The sequence below is a fragment of the Taeniopygia guttata genome, chromosome 18 (genome assembly GCF_048771995.1).
Source record: "Taeniopygia guttata chromosome 18, bTaeGut7.mat, whole genome shotgun sequence".
In the NCBI taxonomy this organism is placed as follows: domain Eukaryota; kingdom Metazoa; phylum Chordata; class Aves; order Passeriformes; family Estrildidae; genus Taeniopygia; species Taeniopygia guttata.
Window position 1 is genome coordinate 5,811,607 of NC_133043.1, and position 18,223 is coordinate 5,829,829.

The window sequence follows — 18,223 nt, forward strand, 5'->3', positions numbered from 1 at the left end:
AAAACAGTATTTTTCAGCATACAGAGTCATAAATAAGTAACAAAAAATAAAGACAGGCACTAAAATTAAAGTTACATGAACAGCAGCAGACACAGCTCCTTACACAATGTACCGGCTCATGTGAGAACAGAGATGTATTTTCAAAGCAGCCTGAAGCACTGAAGTGTTTAAAACCTTCAGATAGCTTCCAAAATCACCACTACAGCTTTTCTCTCTGGGAGGGGGAGGGCAGCAAACAAGCAGGACAGACTCCCAGGAGCCAGGACTCAGCCTCAGCAATTTCCACGCAGCTGCTCTGCTACTGCTGCTCTCCAGAATCACATTCTGCTGGCATGAAGTTCTGGCACACTTTGGGATTCAAGTGGTTTACAAAAATCACTGAAATTCTGCTCTGCAATAACTCCTGTGACATAATCTTAGCAGAGCAAATGGATTTCTTGCAGAGCAAGACAAATCCACACTCTGACAGCCCTGCTCTCCCCTGGGCAATGGTGTTTTGGAGCTGCTGGAAGGCACAGAGCTCCTCTCCACTCCAGCACCACAGCCCTGGCAGCAGCAGAGGAAGCCAGCAAAAACCCAGGAATTTGGACACTTTGCCACAGCAGAGCTCAAGCCAGAGCTCAGTTTCATCCAGGAAAGGGGTGTTCATCCCACAGGAAACAGGCTGGTAACAGGGGGGGTGAGATCCCACAGAGCCCATCCCACTCACCGCCATGTAGGGCCGGCAGCCTGCATCCCGCGTTTTGGCAATGGAGTCCACGAGCTGTCCGCTAATGCCAAAGTCACAGAGTTTAATATTCCCATTTCTGTCCAGAAGAATATTGGAAGGTTTGATGTCTGCAGGGGAAAGAAATTTCAAGCAGTAAGTCATGGCTGGAGGTTTGAATTTCAAGCAGAGCAGCTGCAGAGGATGGAGGCCGGCAGTGCCGCGCCGTCACCGTCACCCTTGGCGCTGGATCCTGCATGGGAGCACGAGGGGATGGAGCCAGCCCTGCAGATGCCACGTGCCCAAAAGCAGCAGCAGATGCCCAACCACCCCGAAATCACACTTACATGGAAAAAGCACAGGCTAAAGGGGCAACAGAACAGGCACACTTGTTCAAAACCTGCACCCAAGACTCACGGCGGTACAGATGCTGTGATTACACTTGGAGTGAACCAAAGGCCACTAACAATTCTTGCAATTATTTTAACAGATAAGAAAATACATGAAGTTAAAAAAAGACACAAAGAACTCACCTCTGTGAATGATTTTCAAGTTTTCTTTTAAGTGGTTTAGTGCTTTCACAGTCTAGGAAAAAAAAAAACAGATGAAAAATAAGCAGATGTCGTAAGAGTCCTGTGATTATTAAATTTTTGGAACTGCAAGAACAGGGGTTAAAAGCATTTAACACATTGAGATATCAATGCTGTAATATCCCAGGCAATAAAACATTTTTCTCTGAACCTTTTCTGCAAACATAAGGTGATATAAAAGAGGGTATGGGCTTAAGTGAACACACATCCCCTGTGAGGTGCAAAGACCCCACTCTAGGAGGGGGGAGCAAGAGGTGGAGCCAGAACAATATCTGATGTTAATTATCCTCAGCAATAACTTATTTCAAGCCCTATGCTACATTTTTTTCAACAAGTCACAACTGTTTCAATTTCCTGACTTTTCATTAGGCCAGAACCTCCAGGTTATATCAAGAAAACATCAGCCAGGTTCTTCAGTGCCTTTGGGAGCCTTTGCACAGGACTGCCAGAAGCTTCTCTGTTCTGGGCTGGTGCCTGGGCTGCTGGTGCTCACATTCAAGCAGACAGAGCAGGAAGCTGGTCCTGGGGTCTGTTTATGAACTGATTACTGACCCCAGAACCTGTGTTTACACCATGCAACATACTGTGGAAAAGTCATGAGCACCCTGAAGAACCATTCCCAATGTGGTGCAAACAGCAGCAGCAATTCTGCTCCACAGACCAACCACCTTTTAACATGGAGTGTGATCTGAACAAGGATCTGAACTTTTCAATTATCTTCAACAACAAGGCTTAACAAAATACTCACAGCTAAAGTGATTTTGCCTAAGATTTCTTCTGGAATAACATCATCTAATACACTATATACATATTTGTAAAACTTATCAAACGAGGTAGACATGAGCTCCATACAGATCCAACAGTCACCCTGGAAAGAGAAAAGAATGTGTGTTACTGTTGATATTAAAAAGAGAAATACAAATCCAGAAAGCATACAGAGATCTGTGGAATCCTGTGAAATACATTAACAGCAACATGCATTCTATAAAAAGGAGGAATTCAGCTTGATTCATTTCAGCAATGAAAGGCTTGCTCCCATTCACAGCAGAGGCATTTACCTGCCCAGCTCACACCTGGCATTACAGTTTAGTTGCTTGAACACAGATGAATCCAAGCCTCACACGGTGTTTTGCTCTCCAGAAGCTGCAGGCACAGGGGAACACCCAGAAGAGGGGGGCTGCTTTCCTAGGAAGGGCTGTGTGGCTGGGGAAGAAGATTTTGGGTTACAGCCAAGGGCAGCTGAGCTTACACTGCTCATTTGGCATCAGGCTTTTCACATCAGCTCAAGGCAGAGCAGGAGCTGATCTCATCTACTCAAGGGCTGCTACAAGGCTGAGCCCAGAAAACTCACTGCACCCAAAAAAAAGCAGAAGATGGAGTAAGTGTTGTGACAGACATGGAAGCAGGGACATCACAGTGAAAGAGGCCAGAGCAGCACAGCAGGACAAGGGCATGACCAGCACATTTCAGAGGTCCTGGAAAAAGGTGATCCTGGGCTGCTACAGACAACAGGTTGGCTATGGAGGAAGTTGGCTAAGGAACTGTTCAGATTTAAACTACAGAAATTAAATTGGGCAATTCATGTGGAAAATTTCTCTTTTGCACACTAGCAACAAAGGCTAAGTGCAGATGAAGCACTTCCATGGAATGGAGAGTGGCTCAGGGCAAGAAATGTAGCTCCAGTGGCAGTGATGTGCATAAATCAAAGTGAGACTGGAAGCCCACCAGAGTTTTATGAGCTGTCTATAATGAGAGCAACCTCTCTCTCATGGACTGGCTCTACTGGCCACAGGATCATCCAAAAACTGCTTCTGTTTTGATCAAATTTATAAAAAAATTGGGACAGGGCTACAATCCTGGGCTACTGTAGTGAGACTGTGGGGGGGACAGGACTGGTTCCAGAGAGCCAGAATACCACAGACCACCTGCAGCCTTGTATTTATGTCCAGCTGCACCAGTACTAGGAGTGCTTCCACTGCCCAGGTTACAACTGCTGGTGTTTGGGCAGTAAAACCAACCAAGTGAACAACACTTGAGCAGGGCCATTATCATAAGCAAGGCTTCACATGCACTCTGCATCACAGGTTGGGATGGGTATGGTACTGAAACCTTAAATTACAACACATTTCTATCCAATGGTAATTTTTAAGCAATAAAAAAAAAAACCTTTTATGGTCAAAAGCATTCAAGGAAAAACCTGTTTTACAGGTGTCCTGAAGTAGATGCCATACAGAACTCCTGAATGAGGGCGTTTATTGATCTGGTAATAAAAAACTTACCTGCCCTACATGAATTCATGTCAGCAAGATCAGTGGAAAAAGGTAACAGGCCTTTTCCACTATGCAGTATCCTTAAGGCTGGTGGCAAGACCCAAAACTCTACAGGCTAACTCTCCTGGGACTCAGAGAGCCTTATCTGTTAGCAAACTGGTGAATTTTAACACGAAGGAAAAGGAAGACTGGCTGGGGGCTCAGCTGTTTTCCTGACCAATACCAAGAAGTGCTGACGTACATGGGCAAGTCCTACTCCATTGTGAACTGTGAGGACAAAACCACCCAAATGGAAGTTCCACTTTACATTTTGCCTCTTAAGTCAGGCTGATTTCTGATCATAAAATGACAAAAGAGCAGCTTTACCTTTCTCTTCCTGTTAGAGCTATTCTTCCAAAGAATGTATTTTAGTCTTCATTGGGTATTAGATTACCAGATGCTAATGCACATCTCGTAGACATTCCAAAAAATGTCCAGGAACACCCTCTGCATTTAATTAAAAATATTCCTGTCCAGGACAGACACGAAAGCTGTTTCACAAGCAACAGAGATGCTGCAGCTTCTCAATGCAGAGAATTCCCACTGACAAGGGAGCAGGTGCCACAAGGATGTCACCCATCTGGAGTTCAGCTCACCAGGAAGAGACCTGTGGCTCCACGTGGCCATTAAACTGAACAAGAGCCTACAATCCATCTTTGCTGGGCTGAAGGCTCACAGCACGAGGCAAAGCACCACCAGGAGATGGAAGGAGCTGATCCTTCCCCTCGATCCAGCAATGGGGAGGCCACACCTGGGGGGCTGTGACCTGTGCTGGGCTCCCCAGTGCAAGAGAGACTCCAGCAAAGGGCAACTAAGATGACTGAGGAACAGGAGCATCTTCCCCACGAGAAAGGCTGATAAAGCCAGGACTGGTCAGCCTGGAGAAGGTTCAGGGGAACCTCACCAACCAAAGGGGAAGCTGCACAGGGGATGGAGCCAGGCTGGCTCAGTGGTGCTGAGCAACACAAGCAGAGCAGTCTGACACACAGGAGGTGTTCCCTCTGAGCATGAGGAAACACTTTTTGTGAGGGGGATTTGTCACTGGCACAGGTTGCCCCAGGAGACTGTGGAGACTCTATCCCTGGCGAAATTAAAAAGCGATTTGGACACAATCCTGGTCAAGTGGCCCCACTTGATCATGGGGGTTGGAAAAGATGACCTCAGAGGTCCCTGCCAACACCCACCACTCTGTGATGGAAATGCTGAAGGTTTATCACATCTGCCCACTGCAGGGGCAGCCAGCTCCTTCTGCAAGTTGCAGCTACAGCAGTGAGAGAGGCTGACAAATGTCACCACCACCACCATGTACTTACATGGCACACAGGACACTTTTCCTACAGACCAGGGACTGGCAGCGGGGACAGATGGGCTGAGGGATGGCAGCACAGTCAAGGATTTCCATAAAACCAGCGTGAGGTGCATCAATAGCAAACAACTGTGTCAGCAATTCACACCAGCCCAGCACTGTGCTACCAACACATCCATCCCAGCTCTTCTCTCCTGCCAGCAGAAGTTCCCCATGGGCTGATTTACCCAGCTTCCTAGGCATGTTCTGCAACTTGCAATGAATTTTTCATTGAATACTTTTATCAAGTATTGAACTTATTGGTTTAAACTTGGCTCAGCTACACTTGCACTGTGTAGGAGCCACTCCTGAGATCCCAAGTCAAATAAAGCTTCTTTCCTCTTCCCCTCTTAAAGAGAAACACAATCAGAACAGGTACTTTGAAGAGCCACTAGTGTGGTCATGGTAACTACCCAAACATTCCCAGCTTTACAGGTACTGTTTCAAACCAGAGCAGCTGTAAAGCCTGTAGCACAGGCAAGAAAATAAGACCAATTTTTTTTTTTTCTCAGACCTTAAAAGCTCTTAAAACAGCCATGCTCAGGGCCAAAGTCTTGGGGGTCCCAGTGCAGCCCCGTGGGCTCAGGCCACAGCTCTTTTCTCACAAGGAGAGACTCAAGTGAAATGTTTGCAGAATCCCTGTCAACCAGTTTTTAAATTTTTTTTCTTCCCCCATCTAGCAAACAGAGCCTTGAGAGGAAGCACATGAGCATGAGTAGCCAGACCCTCTTCAATCAGATGTGTGTGCACCAGAAGGACTCTGGGCTCTCCTGAGTGCAGTATGGAAAACCAGCTGGTCTCCTGGGGCCAGTGGGAGCCCCACAAAGTTCAGTGAGTGTAAGTTCCTGCACTTGGGTCAGGGCACTCACCAGTATAATGATGATGGGATTTAGAGCAGCCCTGGGGAGAAGGACTGGGAGATACTGGTGGATGAAAAATTGGACATGAGCTGGTAACACGTACTTGCAGCCCAAAAAGCCAACCATGTCGTGGCCATGGTGAACTGAAGCCCCTGGTTCCATGAAACACTGTCTTTTACTTTTTCAATTTTGTTCTTTGACCAAGCAATTTAATCTCATTTAATGGGTGCCAATGAGCTGAAGTCCTGTACCTGGCAATCAACTGTTACACATTCCATCACATGCACAGACATACACTGACAGAAATGTCCCTCCTGACTGAAGAACAAGCAGCAAGTGATGAAGGTTCAGGTGCTGCCTGCTGAGGAACAAGCAGGACCCAGAGAAGACTCTCCTATCACAAAATGTGGAACAAGCAAGAGAAAACACAGCTACAGAAATTTTTGTGTAGTATTTCCTACCTTTCCAAATCAAACTGCAGGTATTCACAGGAACTTGTGTTCACAGCTACTTCCCTGGCTGCTTATCTGGCTACAAAGTAAGACCTTGGATAATTTTATCCGATTTGGTTTAGTATTCCCAAACTGCCAGGATCCCAGAGCTTAGCTCTGCCTCTCCACATCAAACACTCCCTGTTGTGGAAGGCTGCCTGCCTTCCCTATGTGCCAGCTGCCCTGCTGCTTCTCTTGGGGCTGCCTGCATCCTGCCAACCCTCTGACTGCACAAGCTGCCTCTTCAGCCTGTTCAACTCCTCTAAAGAGGCTCACGTGAAGTCTTTCACCTTTTAGGAGCAGCCAAAGAAGATTTCTCACTGGTTGCTCCATCCATAGCCAGAGAATCTGAATCCCAGCTCAGGGTAGGGATTCCCAAAAGGATTTTCTTACTTTTCACCTTGAAGTGCTGGAACAAAGAGCTTTGTTTTATATTGTTTGCTGCAGATTTCCTGAGAGAGTTTTGGTCTTTACCAATTTCCCATGAGCTCTTACACCTCAGGGGATGGTGTAGCAGTGACGTGGATCTTTCACAGTTATTTGAGAACAGATCTGATCAGCAAATTGGGGAGTCAGGCAGATCCAAACATCCTGGTGAAATTCCTTTTTTCCCCTTCTGTGCTTCTCTGGTGTCATACTTTGCTATCTTTAGAAGATTAAGAGTCTACTTAATATTAGAACAAGTAATTAATAAGACAAGACAGAAAACTTCATGGAAGCCTCCCAGCTCACCCTGTGTACCCCTGAGGAATGTGACTTGGAGCATCCCTAGGCAGTGAGGGATCAAGGAGAGGGCTGCTTTCATCTCTGAAGCAAACACCACTCATGTTGAAGGGGGGAAAAGGGGATTTCACTCCAACCAGAGCAATGCCAGCAAAACCTTTCCCAGACAGAGCATGCAAGGAGCCCTGGGAGCCCTGCCTGGCTGCAGGATGGTGAGGTTTTTGGACACGACAAAGAATGCAGCCAAGCAAACATCTGGGTGCTGGTTAAGGTACGGTTTTTTATTGTTTATGTATTTACATTTACACCCTGGGATGTGTCCAGAGCTGCAAGGAGGTGAGAGGCTTGCACAGCTCTGAGCATGCTGCTCATCAGCATCTGGTAAGACACTCTTTTGTCCACAGACCTTTCCTCACACCAGCTGACAGCCTTGTCACCTTTATCTCAGCAAAGCTGGAAATTTCCAGCCAAGCTGAGGCTCCACACATGGCAGGAGCTTGCATGGTGTGAATATGGACAATGCCTGCTGGCCCAAAACGGCTCTATGTTCAAAAACATCAGAAAAGGCAGAGCATGGGAAAAGGAAGGATTATTATGCTTATTTTAGAGAATGAGATTTAAAGCCAGAGGAGTGACCTGGCAAAATTACAGAGGCAGACTCTCTAGAAGCAGGAATTAAATATTCAGATACAGTTTTGGGTTTTACCTACAACACTGACCTCCCTCCAAATGTTTTCCAGTAAAACCCCACAAGACTGCACAGGTTGCTATGCCTGATAATTCCCAAAGACCACCTGCAGCCCTTAGGTCTTTATTTTCCTCCTTCCCTTGAGTAGAGGTACTGGATTTGTGCTGAAGTAATGGGAAACAGGCAAGGATTCCATGTCTGTCCCCCTACACTGTGGCAGTTTCAACAACAGAGCAATTACAGGAGCAGGGATAATCCAAGCCTGCAGAGGAGACACAGGAGGAAGGAGAAGGAGCAGTCAGATTTCAACATTCATCTTCTCCAAAACTCCTGTGGCAAAGGGACCAAATGCTTGTTCAGAAGTGCCCAGAAGTGCTGAGTCTCCTGGCTAAACACCCTGGAGTAAACGTGGAGAACCAAGAAACTTAACTTCAATCAATTTTCTCCTCCTTAGCACGAGTTTGAAATTACAAAGGGAAAAAAAAAAAAACAAGGTAAAACCCAAACTCTGCTACAAGTGAAGCAAGTTTGGGGTGCCCACCTCTCTGAAGAGCGCGCCATAAAACTGAACAATATACGGGCAGTCACTGCTTCTCATCACTACATCAAGGTCCATCAGAAGCTGCTTCTGCTCCTTTTCATCCACTGTCGACCGAATTCTCTGAAAGAGGAAGAGTGGCAGAGACTTCATCACTTCCATACCATTACTGCACCCTCAGCCCTGCTGGTGGAGAAGAGTGACCAGGACCCCAAACCCAAGTGTGCCCAAAAGCACTCCAGAGAATCAAGCAGTGCTCTCAAATAAGAAATGGAACTGAACACTTCTAAAGCTGTTTAATCAGATTATAAAGCCCTCAGTCCTCACATAAGCATCAACATTTTCAGATGAAATGTCAGGAAGAAATTAAAGAGCTGAAATTTCATTGAAAAGTACAGCAAAACACCACATCCAGGCTTTCATTTCAAAACAAATTCCCACACAGTTCTTAGCCATGTTGGAAGGGGCTTGAAGACTGGTTTGAAATTTAACCAAGGAACATTATGTTTAAAATTTCTAAGCACAGAAGAAAAAGGCTCCTTCCACAGCCTCCACCATGGCTGGGGAGAAGGGACTGCCACATAACCCAGGGAACACATTTCTCTGGTAATGTTAATGATGGGCAGCAGTCCTGTGAGCTCTTCTCATAAAACTAACAGTCCTTCACCTAGTACTGGCTGAGGGAACACCAAAACAGCACAAAACATAGTTTATATAGCTACATACCCCATGTGTATATAGAGATATATATGTATACATATACTATACACTGTATATATTAAAAAGTTTCATTTGGGCTTGAAAGAACAATGCACATTTGAAAACACAAAACTGTCCATTTTCAAACATGAAACTGGCTAAATGAAGGATGGAGATGACCATACAGTTTTTCATGTGATTTTATAGATATATTTAACATCTTGCACTAATTAATACATTCTCTGAATCACAAGTGAGGAAATCGTGATCCTGAAGCTGTGACTCATGTTGAAAAAACATTAAAAAAACCAAGAAAAAATATCTGGCAAGATGTCCAAAGCAACAAAGGTAGCCAGGACCATCCTCAGGGACAAAAACTACATGGCTACCCATGAAAGAAAATTTATTCAAGCTTGTGGAAAAAATCTGCAAGATACTAACACCCATTTCACCAATACTATGGACCCATGGGCAACTGCTGGTGGCATCAGGACCACACACATCAGCCAGCCCAGGCCAGGTGAGTGAAGGTACTTTCAAGACTGGCCATTAATAGCACCACATGTGAAACAGTGCACCCTTATGCACTTTAGGACTTATTTTGTGACGAACCATACAAAACAAGGACACTATTAACACTGTAATTTTCCTTACCTGCAGTGCATCCTGGAATTTTGGTATTTAACCACTTGCTCTTAATGTTCTAGCACCTCTAGTTTGGTCTAGACCAGTAAATAATATGTTTATATTGCCATTTTCCCACCCTGTGAATTCTAGAGTTCTTAGGGACCTGTCAGGAGACTTATGCAGCACCCACAGTCCATAATACCTGTGATGTGCTGAGCAGGTGGAGTTCTGTGCCACCAACAGAGCAAGAAGCAGCTCAACGGGCCAGGAATGGAACTAAAACACTTCACCTCCAGGTCACTGGTTCAGGTCTGTGTCACACGAGCTCAGCCAGCCACTGGCTGGGTCCTGCCCTGGTGCCCTCACCGTACAAAGCTCTGCACTCCCCCCGAGAGGCTGAAGGCCGAGCAGAGTGAATGTCTCTCTCCAAGTGACACCCCAGCAGCGCTGTGTGAAATGCAAATGCCACTGCTCTGACCTCCACAGAAGGTGATGGAAGCCAAAGCCACCACGGTGAGACCTACGGCCAACAGTTCAGCCTCTCACCGAGACACGATCCACACTGAAAAGGTCACCTCTGGTGAGGAACGAGAGGAGCTTTTCTCCATATTGTAACTTGTGTTCTCCTTCTGTGCCCACTCCATGTCTGTCTCCAAAAAAGCCTCTTTCCTGGTCCTTTGAGACTTGGCCCAGCCCTGCTCTGTATTCCCCTTGCACCTGCACAATCTGTCACAGACAACCCCACAGCATCCTGCTCAAAGTCCACCTCTTCTCCTCCCACCTCTGACATTCCTCCTCTGCTGTTACTCCTCCAGCACTGCAAACCATGTGAAATACACTCTGTATGGTGGAGGTGACATTAATGGCACTCCAGAACAACACTGAACCCAAACACTCCTCTTCTCAAACACGAGCTCCCAGCAAGAAAGGGCTGGCAGAGCACCCAGGGCACAGACAGTGGGTCAGCTACAGGGCAGAGGACAGCTTGAGGAGCCAACATGGACATTACAACAAATACTGCTTCAGAGAGTGAAAGGAATGCCGTGATACAAGACTGGGAGGCCTCATACAACAGTGCTGGAGACTGGCAAAGTCAGGAGAAAGGGAGAGCTCTGAGGAGCAGCATGCAGTACAGCACACAGACAGGGTCAGCCCAGCTTGGACAAGGTGGCTCTGCTCAGCTGCAGCGTGCCAGGGAACCTGCTGCAGCCCATCCCAGCTCAGCAGCAGAACAGGGAAGAGAGGAAAGTCAACAGCAGTCAGTACCCAAACAGCACGTGAGCCACGGTACAGCCTGCCTCCTAAACCCAAGGCACGGAGCAAAGCACTGCAGCAGCTCCCACAGGAACTCCCCAAGAACATGGGACATGGCAGGGAAGAAAGACACAAGGTGAGGCAGCTGCTTGAAGGCAGCATTTCAGTCAGGGATGGACAGGGGCTGACTTCACTTCAGGCCTTACAGACCTCAGCCCAGTCACCTTCCTGCATTGACAAGTCACTGCTAAGTGACCCCACGGCCAAACAAGCCACAGATAGAAAAAGGGGGATTTGCAGTAGAAGATTATGGAGTCTCCTTTTTAGCAATTCCTTGTTGGCCTCCAATTTAAACTGTATCAAATCCTCTTAGGATAAAATTCTCTGGCCCTTTTTATTCAAACACAGGTTAGGACAAAGCCTTTCAACACCAGGAAGAAGCAGCCATGCTCTGGGTAGCATCAACAGCAAAAGCACAGTCTCTGCTGTGGATTGTGGCACCCTGAAACCTAAAACCAGGCAGATTCCAGAAACCTGACCCAAAACAGAAGAGACATCATGCAGCCCCAATATGCACACAGAAAGATTCAGGTGCAGCATGAAGTGACTGGTTGAAAAAAAATAAAAAAAAAAAAAAAGGAAAAGAAAAAGCTGTAAACACTAATCTGAAACTCAACTCCTTGAGCTGTGAGACAGTCCAGAACTGCCCTGAGCATGGGGCTCACCTGTGTCCTCAGCAGAAAGCTCAGCACAGCAGTGCCTGGCAGTGCCATGGGAGAAGTGCTCCTTCCATGAGATGGCAGAGATTTGGGACAACAAACCAGCAGCAAAAAGAGGGTTTGCCCAGTCACTGCTGAGGATGGGAATATCTATCTCGCCATCTGAAACACGTTTAATGGTGACTGAAGCAGATCACAACTAGCTTCCCACCTCCTGTGATGAGGCTCTAACTCTTCCTCACCGTTCCTTTCCAGCTCTTACTCATCCACTCCATCCCCAGCTGCCCTTCCAACAGGACTGGGAACACTGGTTTCCCCAGCTCTCAGCCAGCAGACCTAAACAAATGACTGAAACAGAAAATTCTCAAGGTGTCACTCAACTGTGTGAAGAATTACAATGGTGGTTTGGCAATAAAACCCCAAGACTTCTCTTTGGAAGTTATATGGACATGGAAAGAACAGAGAAATTTGCCCCTGGATGGAGCTAAATATACTAATGTATAATTCTGATGGGCCTTTATGGGCTATCAGACATCCAGTAAAGGATGGAGGAATCATGGAGGTATAAATAAATGTCAAAATTCTGCTCTCAGAGGCATTTGATACTTAGCAACCTCCTGAAGCTGTGAGACTGCCAGTGAGAAACCTTAGAAAGTCAGACAGGAATTTCTGGTTTGAAGCTGTGGATGAGAGAACAAGCCCTGACTCCCAAAATGATGTACAAGAGACACTGCTCAGAACAAGAAACAGCTCCATGGCCCGCTGGCTTCCCCAGGAAGAACAGGGATCTTTCATGGGCCCATGGGTTTGACACTTCCAATTACCCCACTGATCTTGAAAATGCTTCTGATTTCCTTGGGAAAAGTTCAGAGAACAAGTGGAGCACATCACAAATATTGTTACATTAAAGAGAAAACAGTGACTGTAGAGGAGACTGACTGTAACTGGAGGCTGGACTAGGCAATACTGCAGTGGGCCTAAGTCAGCCAGGCTGAGGATATTGGAAGGCACAGAAAATTCTGGCCTACAGATGAAAATCACCTTCTTTTGAGGTGGGGGAAAATTGAACACTGTGGCAAAATCACCCTCTCCCCCAGCTGGGTTACTCTTCTAGCTGAACCATCCCTGAGAGAAAATTAATTCAATTAAAAAGAAGTGCAAGATGCTTCCATGGGGCTGTGATAAGAACCTTGAAGGTCAACCAAAGCACAAACCACTCGGCTCATCTCTGGGTGATGTATTTCTCACCCAGCTGAACTGGTTGAAACAAAACTGGGAGAAGCTGCTGATGGTGAAGCCCAGATGTCTGAAGTGTTCCCTGCTGCAGGACAGAAGAGGTGAGGAGCCAGTGAAGATCTCCTGCCTGAGCCTGAGGCTCAGACATCACTGCCAGGAACACCAGGTGCTCAGGACACCACTGCTGAGTTTAGGCTCCTGACCGGCACAGGAGCCACCCAACACATCAAAGGTTGACAATTGTAAATATGTTCTTATTTATTGTAGGAACTTTTCAAACAAGCAGTTCCAGAGGCACTGTGAAGTACCCTGGCGAATAAAACCCACCATGTACAGCATTTCAGTGCAAAGCAGAGCATCCTGCTCTAACTGGAAGAATGCTCCCCAACTTTCATTACAGTTTGGGCTTTTTTTTTTTTTCATATTCCAGGGATCTTTTAAAGCATCCATCTTGTGTGAACTATCACCAGGGACAAAAGGAAACCTCAGGCCAGAAATTACAACCCCCATAAGCTGGGTGAGTTTTCCAAGAAAACACTTCCTCCAACTAAATGGGGCTTCTTAATGTGCCTCTAATTTGTGGCACCCTCACAGAACAAGAGTCCTTGGAGCAGCTGGGACAACACCATGTGGTGATGCTGGAGGGCAAAGACAAAAAGGGCTGGAGAATTGCACCTACTGTGGAGCCTCTCAGACAAAAGCAGGACAGCACTGGAGCAGATCCTGAGGAGGAACCAGAGCTCTCTGCACAGTGGCAAGCCCAGGACAATGGGCACAAGTCACTCTCCCAGGCTGCCACAGGCTGGGAAAAACCAGACTAACACAAAAACAAGAAACCAGGAGCAAAATCAAAGGGTATTGAGTAGAACTGGAAGCCCAACCAGGCAAGACCACAAAGAGCTGGTGCAGCAGACAGACACCAGTCAGGAAAAGAGATTTTTCTCTGGAAAATGAGGAGCCAGGAAGAGAAACCTGACAAGGTGAGGATTCAGCATACAAACTTCCCTTGCATTTATTGGTTTGCATAACCAGATCTGGCACTGGACAAAAGTGGACTGCTCTCTTTCCCACCTGGAAAAGTCTTGACCTCATATGCCAAAAAAATCCTTAAGAAAATGAAAAGGGTATTTTCAGTGACAGGAAGACTGTGATGGCAGTTGACCCAGAGTAAAAAGGTGCATCTCCAGGAAGATCTGAAAGGAAGTGACCTTAAGAATGAAAGGATTGATTTTTATTCAGAAATAAAAATTTGGAAGATTAGGAGAACATAATGCAACATTTTCTAGGGGCAAAAAGGAGAAAGGTTTGGACATAAATCCCCCTCTTTCCTACATCCTCTCCCCCTCCTCCTGATAGCTTTAGGAAATAGCTCTCTATGGCAGAAAGCATAAGGGGTACACAAACAGTTACAGGTGGCAGCAACAGGAGGACCAGGTCCCTGCTCCTTCAGCCCACTCCAGCCTCCAGCCCGTTCCCAAAGAGGAACAGAATGGTTTTGGCATTGAAATGAGTATCCACAGAGAATGACCAAGGCTAAGGGAGAGGGAGGAGCAGGACAAGAGCTCATCATCCCAGCCATGCTCCATCAGCTGAAGCTTTGCTGCAGTAGTTTTAGCCAGCAACACAAAAAGGCTCATTTCAGGCACATCTTCCTCCTTTTCTACTGACTCTGGAGCACAGATGAAAAGCCTGACTCACCCAGGGCCTGGCAGCCCTGCCCATGCCAGGAGACTCATTAAAAGTACAGGATTGTATCTGCCAGGACCCATGGGCTGATAGTCCAAAATGAGTTACAGGGAAAAATGAAAGAAATCCATGTCTCCACCTGCAGATCTCAAGTTATCTTGGTGCTATTGCAGCCCTCAGGAATTGTTTTCCTTCAGTGGTAAGAAAAACTGGATGTGCAGCAAAAAAAGGCTGTGCCGGGGGCCCAGGAGCCCGTGTGCCCTGTGACACTTAACTCTCCCAAGCAGGAAAGCTTGGGAAGCTTCAAGGAACTGTTCCTTGGGCAAAGGCAGGACAGACTATGAAAAGCAAGAGAAAGGAGCTGGGAACAGGATCTGAAGATATGCTCTGGCAGCCACACCCTTGGAGGGGAGCAGGAGGAGTGACCAGAGGTGCCCAGCTGGCCTGGCACAGCAGGAGCTGCCTTCAGCCAGAGGAAGACTCCAAAGGAGCAATGTTTCAAGCTGCACACCTGCAGAAGAAGGAGGATTTGAATATCCCTGTGGTAGAATGGGATGACAAGCCTGCTCATGGTAGCTGCAAGCAGGACACAGCCCTTCCAGAAGTGGGGTAGGAATTTCCTGACTGCACTGGGAATTTGCAGCAACAAAAGTGGAAATCTGGGGAGTGGCAGAGAAGGATGGAGGAGCAGCTGGGACGGGGCCCTGTACCAATTTTCTCTGCATCTAGTGAGTAGTAAGGAACAGCCAACTTTTGGCCTGCAGCTTCCATAAAGCTGTTTTCTTGTGCTGAATGTCCTTCCATGGCCTGCTGCACTGGTGCTGCTCTTGGGGAAGCACAGGAGTGACAGCAGCAAAAGCAAATAATCAGACAGTGGCTGCACCCTCCAGCTGTAAGGGGATCCTGCCACCTGCCCCCAGCACAGTGCCACACCACAGAGCTGCAGGTGCCACAGAGATCACAGGCAAGACCTCACTGAACCGACACCTCTTCACAAAGCACAATTCCCCTACCCAAACTCCTCTTCCAGAAGAGATTTATGCTGAAGGAGAACACATGGCTGAAGGCAATAGTTCCACAGTGAAGAGACCACAAAGCTTGAGAGAAAGAGAGAGCAGGAGGGGAACAGTCCCCAGCACAGACAGATTAAGACAGGAGGAGCAGAAGATTAATGCACAGCCATGGCTGCCTCAAAAGCATCAGGAGGCTGAGAAAGGAAAATCTGAGGAGTGTGGGATGAACTAGTCACTAGCCCAAGCTTAGCCCCATCCTGAAACTTCATCTCAAAGAACTGCACCATCCAGTCTGGGGAATTGCTGCTGCTGCCTTGGAGGCCTCACTGACCGTTCAACCCATGGGTCTTCCTCTGCTCAATTCTGTGTTTTCTCCCCACTGGGACAAACAGAACAATCACCACTACTGTTTTAGAAATGATGCTGTTACCCAAACCCTCCAATCTTTCTTCCCTGGCAGGCCCAGCCATGTCCACCCAAAAGAAACAGGGTCAGAGAAAAGAAGATGGCACCAGCCCAGCCCACAGCTTTAACATTTCACAGTTTAGTCACTGTAAACAAATTGGATTTACTTGTTTAAAAGTGACCCCCCAAGCCCAGAAGCCCCGAGGCTCAGAAGACATCTCATCCCTTGGGAGAGCCAGCTCAACATGCTGCACGTGCATCTCCAGCCACGTGCTCCAAGGACACAGAACTGGTGCCTTCTGCCTCCCACATGGCTGTACCTGCACCACGGGCCCTCAACAGTGACCAGGCTCACCTAGGCTGCTGAAAAGCCCTTGTGCAAACAGTGTGGGACAAGAGAAGCCCTGTGCCAGCAGACAAATCTTCTCCATGACATGAGACAATCCAACAAAGTCTCTGCACGGCTGTAGCCACAGCAGAGCTCTGGGAAACAGCCATTCCTCTCTGGGGGTGTGCCCCTTCACACCCTCAGCAAAACTACAGCTACCCAGGTCACACACCCCGAGTCTGAGAAGATGGAGGTGTCCAGGAATCATTTCACTACACCAATGTTTCTCAACCTGTCACCTGCAAAATACACCAAAGAGTTCTACCAAAGGCAGCTGAAAGAAACCAGCCTTTAGCTACAGGTAACCTCTAGCTCCACTGGAGGCTTTCAGGGATTCAAACCCAGCTTGAAACAGCACTGCATGGTGACCAAAAACACTCAAGAGACCTAACCAGTGATCCCACCACTGTGAGGAAGTCAGTATTTGTATTTACTGGAGAAGATCGAAGGATGAGGGTCACTCCAGGAACCTGACACACTAGAGACAGGCAGGAATTAACATTCAGAGCAGCTGGAGCTGGGGCTGAGATATGTCTGCCTGGCATGTGAGACCAGCAGGGACAAATGTTTCCAGATTGGATCAGGGAATAGTCCAAAGAAGACAGAGAGTTGGAAAAGACAGTAACACAGCTCCTACACAGCTCACTTCTGCTTTCTCCTGGGAGCCATAAGAGCATTTACAGTTGATATCATTGACAGAGTTAAAGACAGATGTCATTAGCAACCTGCAGTGAGCAAAGGAAAGGACCAGAGAGACAGAGAACAGCTGCTGCCCACCTCCACGGACAAGCAGCTCCTCAAAGATGCTCCGTGAGCAGCACTGCTGTGGCAAGACAGGCAATTACTGCCCAGCAGGCAGAGGAGGCTGTTCCTGGTTCTAAGGTGAGTTCTGGGGTAGCATGAAGTAGAAAATGGACAGTCAAGAAACCTGCTACACTTTCCACCTCCAGGACAGTCTGACACGGTGAGCACAAAGCAGACACTCCATCATACATCAGCAAGAGCACAACATTCCCTAGAGGACATCCACTCCATTCCAGCTCCTCCTGGAGAGGCCACACCACGGCACATGCTGACATAAACAGCTAATTTTATGCCATTACCTTAATTACAAAAGACACCAAGAAGCTAGGAGATGTGCCTACCACCAGCCTAGGCTGTACCTGAACCAGTGACCCAGAGGTGAAAGGCCCGTGCCCCATCATCAGTCTCCAGAGACGTGTGATCCCCTCAGAACAGCAGGCTTCTGATAGACATTTTGAAAAGGGCACAGCAATTATGAGAACTTCACAAATCACCTGGAAACATGCCCATTATGCACTGTATTTTCAGCAAACAGCAGCCTTTACACCAGAAATAAATAGAACAGAGCAGTAGATGGGTGCTAGATGGAAGAACCTTAATTCTCCATCACACTGCATCCCAACGGACTAAAGTACAAATGTAAGGATGGGCATCACCTACTTTAACTGCCATAATTTGCCCACTTGGTTTGTGGACCATTTTGTTGACAGAACCATAAGCGCCTCGTCCAATTTCTCCAAGGTCTTTCAAGTCCTCTGCTGTAAAATCCCAATGTTGCTCAGGGGAAATCTTCAATTTTCCTGATGATTCAATGCTGTGTGTTCTCAGTCTCTCTCTGTCAAAAATATTGGGAAGCAATTTTTCCACATTTTAAATAGTCTTTAAATGTCTCTTTTCAGCACTTGATTAAACATTAGAAGAGAGGGGTTCACAAAGCTACAGCAACAATCTGACTCCACAAAGGATTTTGGTTGGGGTGGGGGTGGAGGGGTGAGGGAAAATGTTAAATCAAAAATGACATACACTTGCCCACAGCTTTAATTAAGGATAAATTTCTCCAGCTGCAGCATAAAATTCAATACGTCTCATAGAGTCACTCAAAGCACTCATTTACACAGTTCTTTCTACTTTGCACAAAATAC

At 47.0% G+C, this 18,223-nt stretch overlaps 1 protein-coding gene across 3 annotated transcripts in view; it reads right to left on the reverse strand.

Moving 5' to 3' along the window:
• The window catches only part of MAP2K4 (mitogen-activated protein kinase kinase 4), a 61,282-nt gene that overhangs the window by 6,712 nt on the left and 36,347 nt on the right, over positions 1–18,223 (reverse strand). For all 3 annotated transcript variants that reach the window (XM_072936880.1, XM_030287163.4, XM_030287162.4), the window contains 5 exons: positions 17,742–17,916; positions 8,254–8,373; positions 2,045–2,164; positions 1,240–1,291; positions 710–837 (listed from right to left, as the gene is read on the reverse strand). In XM_072936880.1, the coding sequence (XP_072792981.1) occupies positions 710–837; positions 1,240–1,291; positions 2,045–2,164; positions 8,254–8,373; positions 17,742–17,916 (595 nt within the window). The remainder of the gene's footprint in view (positions 1–709; positions 838–1,239; positions 1,292–2,044; positions 2,165–8,253; positions 8,374–17,741; positions 17,917–18,223) is intronic.